Source organism: Phoca vitulina, unplaced genomic scaffold (assembly GCF_004348235.1).
Source record: "Phoca vitulina isolate PV1807 unplaced genomic scaffold, GSC_HSeal_1.0 scaffold1, whole genome shotgun sequence".
NCBI classification, from domain to species: domain Eukaryota; kingdom Metazoa; phylum Chordata; class Mammalia; order Carnivora; family Phocidae; genus Phoca; species Phoca vitulina.
In genome coordinates, this window is record NW_022589704.1 from 71,282,965 (window position 1) to 71,294,600 (window position 11,636).

At 43.2% G+C, this 11,636-nt stretch overlaps 1 protein-coding gene across 3 annotated transcripts in view; it reads right to left on the reverse strand.

Moving 5' to 3' along the window:
* Positions 1–11,636, reverse strand: part of DAPL1 (death associated protein like 1) — an 84,460-nt gene continuing 72,824 nt past the window's right edge. For all 3 annotated transcript variants that reach the window (XM_032423946.1, XM_032423776.1, XM_032423864.1), the window contains 2 exons: positions 9,214–9,274; positions 1–243 (listed from right to left, as the gene is read on the reverse strand). In XM_032423946.1, coding sequence (XP_032279837.1) covers positions 127–243; positions 9,214–9,274 — 178 coding nt within the window. In that variant the 3' untranslated portion in view covers positions 1–126. The remainder of the gene's footprint in view (positions 244–9,213; positions 9,275–11,636) is intronic.

Genomic DNA, 11,636 nt, shown 5'->3' on the forward strand with positions numbered 1-11,636 from the left:
AGAAGATACAAAAGCTGTTTTATTTACCAAGCAAGTGCACTGGGCCTATGGAAAATTTTGGTCCTTTTCGCTAAGCTGTCCGATGTTTGTGGCAGTTGGCCAGATGGCTGTGTTTTACATTCCAGCTTAACATTTTCGAGGCTGCTGAATAATGTAGATCCTTTTCAGTGGAGTGACCTTCTCCAGGGCAGGCCTGGGTTTTTGATGTGCCATGTGCATTACTGCTGGAAATTTATGGCTGAGCTAAAGGTGAGAAAGAAAGAAAAAATAAGCGTATTGGAACTTTTTGGTCATGCAGTATTACAGCAGCAGAAAGCAACACAGCTGGTCGGGAGAACTTCACAGCTCCGGTTGCTTCTTTCATATGTCTTTTTCCCATACCATCTCCAACTTTGCACTCACATGTGTATGCATTCATCCAGGTTTCTCTCATGAGCTTGCTTCCGATTTTGAAAACCATAAACTATATTATACACAAGATAATATGCAGAATATACATACGCATTTATATGTACGATTTGAAGAGATATTTTTAAAGGTAGAAATGCTTAATTATATCTCATCAGTCTTCCAAGATTAACAAGTATCCTGGTGCATATATGCATATGGTGCATATATTCTAAGGAGGCTGTAGGGGACACCAGAGAAGATCCCACAGGGGAGGAACACCTCCATTGTCAAAAGATCAGAAATAAAGAACCTCTGAAAGATGTTGGGGAGAGTTAGGGTCAGTTAGTATGTTGAAGCGTGTGAAATGGTTGTTTTTGTAGGTAAACAGTGGTCCAATATTGGCGATTTCATATGGTTCAGTCTCAACAGCCTGGTAAAAAGAAAGCTGAGGAGTGATTCGTAGCTTCAGGTAACAAGAGATCTTATTAGTCATCCCATGGAAGATATCTGTGAGGAAAACAGCTCAAGTGGCTTTCAATGAACACAGACTGAGATTTTGACAATAAGAGGAATTTCATATGGAATCGAGAGATCTTATGGAATTTACACTAAGGACAGCTTCAGATGGAAAAGATGCTCAATGCTGTAAGCAATTCAGATGTAGTATTCCTAGGAGAAGAATTTGGACCCAGTGACCTTTTGGGTCCATTCCAATTCTTGGTTTCTAAGCTGATCGATACAAATACCTAAGGACACCTATCTTAGCCAGCAAGGAAGGGATGCCTCAGCTCACGAGGAATTTAACTTATCACTGTAGAACTTAGATGCCCTTGCCCTGACAAGTTAAATAAAGGGGGAGATAAACTGCTCATGACCCCAAGCATCACATTGTTCATGATTTGTTTGGGCTCTTCTAAGCCAGGGAAAACATATGTGCCTTATATCTCTTCTCAAATGCCCCTGAGCTCTGGGCACACAGCGTTCCCTTTCATGTGAAACTTGACTCCAGAAAGTCCTTTCTTCTTGGTCTTAAACAATTAAACACACTAGAAGAGTATACACTGAAGTTTTAACAATGGTTATCTCTGAGGGATTATGGGCAATTCCCCGTCTTCTTCTTTACTTTGCCTGTCAGTATTTTTCTAAAAATTTTTCTTTTACAATGAGCAGGCAGAAGTAATATCACAATGAAACCCAAGGATGGTCTCTGCTGGTGTTCTAGGAGGAAGGGAGAAACACAATTGAGGTACTGGTCATAAATGTTGCTTTAGAATCTAAAAAAAGAGCCAGTGACTTTTTTTTTTTTTTGTCAAATCAATTATCATTGGGCCACAGGACATTTTAGAGTGTGGTAAGGGCAGAGTGTTATGTTTTTCTTTTAACATTAGAATCAAAAGGAAACTTAAGAGGCCACTAACTTCAGTAGTTTTCTTCCAGACTGGTGTCTTTACTGTCAACTAGAACAGATGGATTCTTTCAAGTTGGCTCTAAACCACATACAAGAGATTACAGGTGGGAGGGATGCCTGCCAGTTTACTTCAAGTCAAGCACAAGGTGAAGGGAGTGAGAAAGGAAACAAGTAATTTGCACATAACAGAATGTGGGCAAGTAGCGAGGTGAGACGGGGCAAGATGACAAGTTGTCACTGAGGAGACAAGCCACAGAGTGGCCGTGAGAGTGACCACGGTGGGGGTGGGAGGGGAGGGGCGGAGGCACCGACTCATGACCTGATCATCTCTAGGCTTATCTCCATACTTCAGAGGCTACGATTTTTTTTGATCTCTTAAAAAATTGTGCTAAAATCCACAGGACAAAATTTACCATTTCAACCATTTTTAAGTGTACAGTTTGGTGGCATTAAATGCATTTACACTGTTTTGCCACCATCTCTACCATTCACCTCCAGAACTTCTTCATCACATCAAACTGAAGCTCTGTACCCTTTAAACAATAACTCCTCACTCCCCCCTCCCCCCTTCCAGCCTCTGGCAACCACATTCTACCTTCTATCTCTATGAATGCTGACTACTCCAGGTATTGCATATAAACTCCAGTGGGATTTGTCCTTATGTGTCTGGCTTCTTTCGTTTAGCATCATGTCTTCAAGGCTTACCCATGTTGTAATATGTGTGAGAATTCCCTTCCCTTTTAAGGCTGAATAATATCCCCCTGACTGTGTATATACTGCATTTTGTTATCCATTCATATGGATGATATGATGATGGACATTTGGGTTGCTTCCACCTTTTGACTATTGTGAATAATGCTGCTATAAACACTGGTGTATAAACATCTGTTCAAATCCCTGCTTTCAGTTCTTTTGGGTATACACCCAAAAGTAGAATTGCTGGATCATAGAATTCTATGTTTAATTTTTTGAGGAACTGCTATATATTTTTTTTAATTTTATTTATTTATTTGACAGAGAGAGACACAGCTAGAGAGGGAACACAAGCAGGGGGAGTGGGAGAGGGAGAAGCAGGTTCCCTGTGGAGCAGGGAGCCCGATACGGGGCTTGATCCCAGGACCCTGGGATCATGACCTGAGCCGAAGGCAGACACTTAACGACTGAACCACCCAGGCGCCCCGCTATATTGTTTTTTATAGTGGCTGTACCATTTTACATTCCCACCAGTAATGCACAAGGGTTAGGGGCTACATTTTTACTAAGGCATTTAACAGAGGTCCTAAAAGTTCTGCTCAACTGTTGAAGGGGAGGGGACTGTTGGAGATCAGAAGGAATGGGAGGCTGTCTGTGGGGCCTGTTGGCCATCTGTGAACTGAACTGGGAAAGTTTAAGGGGGAAAAAAAATCAACACGAGTGAGAAGGAAGTAGAAATAATTCTGGCAAAGATAACAGCCTTAGGGAAACAGCCCATAATTATTAAATTACAAATGTACAGGTTTTAGGGAGCCCATAGCAGGGTTGTCCAGCAACTCTTGAATATACAAGAGAATCAAGTCCTCGTTCTCATATGCTCCAATCCCTCAATGGGGAACACCTGAATGTAGAAGAACTTGGGGGTTGTGGGTGGAGAGTCTATAAAGAGTCTTCCATCAGAATTGAAACTGTCAGTAGGGGCTCCTGAGTGGCTCAGTCGTTAAGCATCTGCCTTTGGCCCAGGTCATGATCTCAGGGTCCTGGGATCGAGCCCTGCATCAGGCTCCCTGCTCGGTGGGAAGCCTGCTTCTACCTCTCCCACTCCCCCTGCTTGTGTTCCCTCTCTCACTGTGTTTCTCTCTGTCAAATAAATAAATAAAATCTTTAAAAAAAAGAAACTATCAGTAAAATGGTCAACCTCGAAATGCCCTAATTCTTTGCTGTAGACTTTGTATCAATGGTGATAGGAAGATTGTATTTTCAAGCTGGAACCAGAAATAAGTAGGAATAGCTTTCCAGAGTACAACCACCAACCAGGCTTCAGGCCGGCCTCTGAGCTTTGGTGAAGCTTTGGATTTTTCATCGTTAGTCTTTATAAAATGACCGGGTTTGTAAAAAAGAAAGGTGTTTCTTGTCTGATTCATTAGGATAAGAGAATCTCAGGTAACCCCATAAGAGAAAGAATTCAAGGCCAGTGTGTGTATAAGGATTTCTGTCTTGCTGTGACTCCATCACATAAGGGGCACATATTGAACTTGAAAAGCAGATCAACAGAAACTCCCACGTGGAGAATCTACCTTCATCTTGGGTAGCTGTGACCTCAGAACCTATAGTTTTCGTTTCAGAGAAAAAAGCAAAAGAAGTATAATAAAACTCGTTATGATTGGAGCTGAGAAAGAAATTCTAGATGCAAGGAAATCAGTGGCAGGTTTTGGTTTAGAGCCCGAAGGGAGGTAGTATTCGCAGACTGGGAGCTCTTCCATTCATCTTTCCAGGGTGTTAACTTCCAACTTGAATGTTGGCACTTAGATTTCCACACCCCGTTAAGCAAAATGCTTAAAACAAAACATTCAGCTTGAGTCCATGAAATTCAAGGATACTCCTACGGTGATGTTCTTCTACAGAACAAGAGAAACCTTTTTAGATTTGCAGATGCCTTTGAGAGTTTCCGCTCCCTCAGGATCCCATTTCCCATACACCTCACTAACTCTGCAATGGTGACACACTTGGCAACTTGAAAAGTGCCCCAACTTTAACTAGGCTTCAACAGTCCACCCCCCTCCACACCATAACCCAACCTTGTTACTAATGCTTCAACTGGATACTTTCATGTTCAGAGTGGCTTCACAATTATTGCCAAATTTAACTTCCATAACTGTCTAAAGAATTATATTTGGCAGTATTATCCTCTCTCACTCCCTGCCTTTAAAAAAAAAAAAAAAATTAAATGAACGACCGTAAATCTCAGAGGAGCTACGTGACTTCTAAAAGGTCAAACAGCCTTGAAGGAGTTGGTGGAACTTGGTCTGAGACCGGTTCTCCCAGATTTTCAGCCGAGGGAATTTTGGGGTTACATAAGCCTTTTTCTGCAGGAATACCAGGTTTCATGGCCTCTCACCAGGCAACATGACTTCTCTCATTAAGCAGGGCTGGGAGAGGCAGGAAGGGCTGACTGGAGAGGTAAGGAGGGAAGGAGAAAGGTAGTGGGAGAGAGTTCTGTGTGCAGGGAGGAGTTGGGGGAAATAGTGGGAAGGGAAAATTTCAGGCTGCTTCCCACTTAGATTGATACAATTACAAGCTTTGGGAGATTGTTTTTCAATCTCCCAAATCTCAAACCCTAGGTTGATTTTAAAGTAGGGTATCCAGGGGTGTCTGTGTGGCTCAGTCAGTTAAGCGGCTGCCTTAGGCTCAGGTCATGATCCCAGGGTCCTAGGATCGAGCCCCGCATCGGGCTCCCTGCTCAGCGGGGAGCCTGCTTCTCCCTCTGCCTGCCGCTCCCCCTGCTTGTGCTCTTTCTCTCTGACAAATAAATAAAATCTTTTACAAAAAAATAAAGGAAGGTATCCAGAGAGGAGTAACATATGGATAGAAATGTCTTGCCATGTTTAAGTGGTTGATGAGATCCTATGAATAGGACTGTCCTCTTACTGCCTTAGACTTTTTTTTTTTTTTTAGAGAGAGAGACAGAGAGTGCACACATATGCGTGGGGTGGGGGGCAGAGGGAGAGGGAGAGAGAGAATCCCAAGCAGGCTCCATGCTCAGCGCAGAGGTGATACAGGTCTCGATCTCACAACCCTGAGATCATGACCTGAGCTGAAATGAAGAGTTGGGACGCTTAACTCACTGAGCCACCCAGGCACCCCACTGCCTTAGACTCTTAAGTTCTTGCATTGGTATGAGAATTAACATGGGTTCTTGGAACCAGACATAATTCTAGCTGAGGGCATCAATGAATGTTACTAAATGCAGAGGATATAAACCTCATTTCTGCTACTGTATTTCTTCTGGCCAATTGTATATTGTTAGGTCTTCATGACAATATATATTGTGCGGGCAATGGTTATGCTGGTGAAAATCCATCAGCAGATATCTATATTTACATTTCTCTATCTTTTATATATCTTAATTTTTTTTGTATGAGGCAGTATAGTTTATGCATTTTTTCACTTAAAAAATTATGGTATAATTTATCTACAGCAAAACATACCCTTTTTAGTGTACAGTTCCATGAGTTTTCACAAGTACATACAGTTTGTGACCAAAATAAAAAGACAGAACCCTCAACCCCCCAAATTCCCTCCTGTCCCTTTGTGGTTAACCCCTCCTCTCACCCCCAGCTCCTGACAACCACTGATCTCAACAGATCTATTTTTTTATTTTTTATTTATTTATTTTTTTTTTTTAAAGATTTTATTTATTTATTTGAGAGAGAGAGAATGAGAGAGAGAGAGCATGAGGAGGGGAGGGTCAGAGGGAGAAGCAGACTCCCCGCCGAGCAGGGAGCCTGATGTGGGACTCGATCCCGGGACTCCAGGATCATGACCTGAGCTGAAGGCAGTCGCTTAACCAACTGAGCCACCCAGGCGCCCAACAGATCTATTTTTTTAAAGGCATTGGTCTTTCCACCCAAAGTTGACCTTTACTATAAAATCTTAGAGGCTCCTGGGTGGCTCAGTGGGTTAAACGTCTGACTCTTGATTTCAGCGTTGAGAGATCAAGCCCTAGTTTAGCACGGAATCTGCTTAAGATTCTCTCTCCTTCTGTACCTCCCTCCTTCCCTCCCACACTGTGCGCTCTCTCTCTCTCTCTTAAAAAAAATCTTATTATGCTTCAGGTTGAACTATGAATTCAGGGACGATTTTTCTTAGTGGTAAGAAAACACATGGATTCCCACTAATTACCATATTCAAGATAGTCATACATGGTGATCTTGGGACTTGATTTTGTTGCTGGCCTCTTATCCTTTGCCTGGGATTCTGAGTGTTGTCCTATAGGATACCCACCCGGGAATAGAAGCTAACACTCATGAGGGCTAATTGTACCTGGCTCAGCTAAGTACTTTGTGTATATTATATAACTTTGTTTTATTCTCACATTTTTGTGAAGTGGATACTGTTAACCACATTCCCATTTACAGATGAGGAAACAGGGGCATAGAAAAGGGAAGAGATCTCAGTGGCAGAGCCAGCAGGAGACACGACTGATGTCTGATACCAGCCCTGTTCTAACCAGTAAACTGTGCACTCTTAGCCACAGTCCTACTGCAGTGCACTTTGAGCTCAGTGTTAAAGTTGTTTGTTTTTTTAAATAGGTACAGTTGCTGTTAAAAATATTCGTAACAACACACCATCTCAATGTTTTCTTACGGTTTACAATTTGTTGTTATTGTTGTTGGTTTTTCTTTTAATCTGTGAAATAAGGAAGTGATATTTTTAACTGAATGGAAAAGAACTCCTCTATGTCAAGACATAAGCATAAATGTCTATAAAAAACAATGTAGACTCTGGCACGGTAACTAATGTATAGCATAATCGACCTCTACTGACCACTTTCTTTAAACATTTTATTTTGGGCTAACATATATCCTAGAGGAATGTGTCTAATCCCTCCAGTTCCATTTACAACTGTGCACAGTCCGTGGCCCCCGCAGAAGCGGCGTTTCGTGGGCAGGTGTGAGAGGACGTGGGATGCAGAAGCCGGCAGGCTGTTTTGCTCTGGCACATTCATCCCAGCCCTTCTTCTAAAGCCAGGAAGGCAAAGAGTTGTTTATGACCTCAGCTCAAATCTATTTGTGGGAGAACCAAGCCCCCCACATTAGAAGGCTTTGTAGCTCTAGCCTATAATCAAGATCTTGCCTTGTACTGGGGCACCTGGCTGGCTCAGTCAACAAGGCATGCGACTCTTGATCTCGAGGTGGTGAGTTTCAGCTGCATGTTGCACATGGAGATGACTTAAAAAAAAAAAAAAGATCTGCCTAGTACCATCTGCCTGGTTACATCCCATGGACTTTGGACACGCCTGCTTATTTCACTGCTACCAACCAGAGTGCAAACAGGTTACTCTGTGCCAGGCACTGTTCTAAGAGCTTCATATGTACAAACTCACTCATCCCACGCAACAACCCTGAAAGTATATACTCTGCCTTAGCTCCTTTTTTTTTTTTTTTTAAAGTAGGCTCCATGGGGGCGCCTGGGTGGCTCAGTTGTTAAGCGTCTGCCTTCGGCTCAGGTCATGATCCCAGGGTCCTGGGATCGAGCTCCACATCGGGCTCCCTGCTCGGCGGGAAGCCTGCTTCTCCCTCTCCCACTCTCCCTGCTTGTGTTCCCTCTCTCGCTGTGTCTCTCTCTGTCAAATAAATAATAAAATTAAAAAAAATAAAATAAAGTAGGCTCCATGCTGGACATGCAGCCCAACACAGGGCTTGAACTCATGACCCTGAGATCAAGACCTGCGCTTAGATCAAGAGTCAGACACTTAACCGACTGAGCCACCCAGGCGCCCTTCCTTATCTCCATTTTACAAATAACTTATCTAAGGCACAATAGAAGTAATTTGCTCAAGGTCATACCAATAGTAAGTGGAGAAGCCGTTACCACGTGGAGGCCCCTAGAGGTCTAGCTGCTCAGTTTCTGCTCCCATCTCTTCCAGACCCTGATTTTGGCAGTGACAGCTAGTCTTCCTTCTATAAATTATGCACAGTCCTGTCCCTTCAATTAACGTGAGAGCAGCAGAAAGAGTGGTTATTCGTTGCTTTCAATGCAAATTATCTGCCCCCTAGAAATAGAATAAGGACCCTCACTTAGTTTACCTACAAAATTTAAAAACAAACTAGTAAATTCAAAACCGAACCACTGTCGATCTGGTAAGAGTTTTCTGAGTTTCTGGAGCTACTCAGAAGAAATACAAGATATAGAAATAAAAATAGCAACGGCCAGCCACCCTCATAAACAGATTTTCCTGGATAAACTCAGCCAGTGCCTAGAGCTCCTCCAGCCCTAACCTGTGCAACCCTCCACCCCCCACCTTCACCTCAAATCACATATTGCCTTGTGGGCACGCAGTGGTGGCGAGAGAGGCCCCACACTGCCGAATTCCCAATACATAGGCTGCTTTTTTATAAAAAACATGCCAGTGTTTCTGAGGAATATTTGGGATGGCATAGTACAACTCTGCCAGTTTGGTGTCAGGATTCTTGCCTTGTTTTCTATCTTATTTTTGAAATGACTTATTAAATAGACACTAGGAATTTGGGAGAAACAGCTCTTCTCACCAAAACCTCTTTGTGTCCTTGGACTGAGAGCAGAGTCTTTCACAAGATGGCAAATCTCTGAGTTGGGTAAAAGCTCAGTGCTCAGTGCTCGTTCATCCATGCAGCCTGACTCGTTGGATAAATGCTGACTGGGAGCGTCCCGTGAGGGGCCTCACCCACACCCCCGCTCACCTTCTCCAGTGTGTCATTCAGAGCATCCATAGCCTGGAGTTTGGCAACACTTGCAATGGTACTGTAAAGATGAAACAAAATTTCATATAGGACCGGAAAACTTTCCTACTAAGGAGGCTAAATGATTGATACAACGGACTATCTACTTGGCCTTTAAGCTTTTACTCTGCTTGGCAGTATCCAGAAGAAAAAAACATTCTACTTCTGTGTGCCCATGTGCTACAAAAATCTTTGTAGGCCAAATTATTATTACCGGTGTATTTTCATTTCATCTTTTCATTGGAGTATATAGCTTGGTGACTCTTCATAACTAGTCAAATCAGCTGCCCCCAAGGATCACCACTACCCTGACTTAGAGCCCCGCAGATTAGTTTTGACTGTTTCTGTACTTCATAAAATGAATCACAAAGCATGGGCTTTTTTGTGTCTGGCTTCTTTTTCTCAGGTCAATGTATTTTGTAGGAGAGCATCAATCAGGGCTGAGCCTGCTTGTACAATTTCTTGATGGAAACTTTGCTCTTGGCATTTTTTTTTTTCTGGATGGTTGGCGTTGGCCAGTAGAAGTTATTAGGAAATGGACATAGACTGATGATACTTAGAAATTTATTTTCTCTGATACATTTTGCAAAAGCCATTCTCCAAGATGTCAGGAGGGATGTTTGTCCATGAAAATGAGGCCCTCATATCTCCTGCACGCATTCCTCAAGCAGAGGAATGTCAACAGCTGAGGTGAATTGAGGGTGGAGCGAATGAAGTTTCAGCTTCAGGGCCCTCTCCCTACACCAGCTCCTTCCCAGTCAGGCCGGTGCCCAGACCTTTCATATCTGTAATGTTTTACTATTTTTCTTTAAAGTGGCCCCCATGGGGCGCCAGGGTGGCTCAGTCGTTAAGCGCCTGCCTTTGGCTCAGGTCATGATCCCAGGGTGCTGGGATCGAGCCCCGCATTGGGCTCCCTGCTCCGTGGGAAGCCTGCTTCTCCCTCTCCCACTCCCCCTGCTTGTGTTCGTGCTGTTGCGCGCACGCTCTCTGTCAAGTAAATAAAATCTTAAAAAACAAAAAAGTAGCCCCCAAATCCTACACACATCAGGCCCCAAAAACCTATAACTGTTGATGGTGAATAGGGCAAGAGAGAGAGGGAGTTATTTCTTGCTGTTTATGTTCCTCAGTGGTCCCATTCTCGTTTAAGATTTTATCTATTTATTTGAGAGAGAGAAAGCATGAGAGGGGGGAGGGTCAGAGGGAGAAGCAGACCCCCCGCTGAGCAGGGAGCCCGATGTGGGACTCGATCCAGGGACTCCAGTATCATGACCTGAGCCGAAGGCAGTAGCTTAACCAACGGAGCCACCCAGGGGCCCCCCTTCTCATTTTCTAATAAGTATTAGAAAACAATTGAGTTTTTAAAGAGGGTTCCAATCTCCACTTTATTACTCTCTGGTCAACTCTTCCTACAGCGTTCGGCTGACGTCAGAATTCATAGTTAAGTCCCCGTTTCCTGAGGTGCAGGGCAATGAATGCCCTGTCCACTGTCTGCCAACTGGATGTCATTTCCAAGCCAAGACTTTTTAGTTCCCAAGCCCCTGGCCCAGACATGTTAATCAGGGTCACCATAAACAGGGCTTAGGCTTGGTCAGGTTTTAGTAACAGCATAAAACCAGCCTGCAATTCAACAACAGTCTGGTGTCATTTCAAGTGCTTTCTCTATTCTAAGAACTGTCCTAGAGGCTGGGTCAGAAGATAAATGATATGTGACCCTTGCCATTGAGGATTTAAAGACTTAGCTTTCATTATGTGACAGTTATTTTCTGATATCAGAAGAAACAAAAACGTACTGGTAATGGGGCAAATGAGCATTTCATTTTAAAGTGGAACAAATCCTCAGAAAATTCCCTTCCCAGAAACTGGGAAGAAAACTTTAAAAGAGATTTTGATATAATTTCATGTGAAAGAGCCAGAGAAATTCCATAGTCTATTTCCCTCTGCATTCCATTTCTGAGACTACTCTTTTTTTAAAAAATTTTTATTGTTATGTTAATCACCATACATTACATCATTAGTTTTTGATGTAGTGTTCCGTGATTCATTGTTTGTGCATAACACCCAGTGCTCCATGCAGAATGTGCCCTCTTTAATACCCATCACCAGGCTAACCCATCCTCCCACCCCCCTCCCCTCTAGAACCCTCAGTTTGTTTTTCAGAGTCCATCGTCTCTCATGGTTCTTCTCCCCCTCCGATTTCCCCCCCTTCATTCTTCCCCTCCTGCTATCTTCTTCTTCTTCTTTTTTTTTCTTAACATATATTGCATTATTTGTTTCAGAGGTACAGATCTATGATTCAACAGTCTTGCACAATTCACAGTGCTCACCAGAGCACATATCCTCCCCAGTGTCTATCACCCAGTCACCCCATCCCTCCCACCCCACCC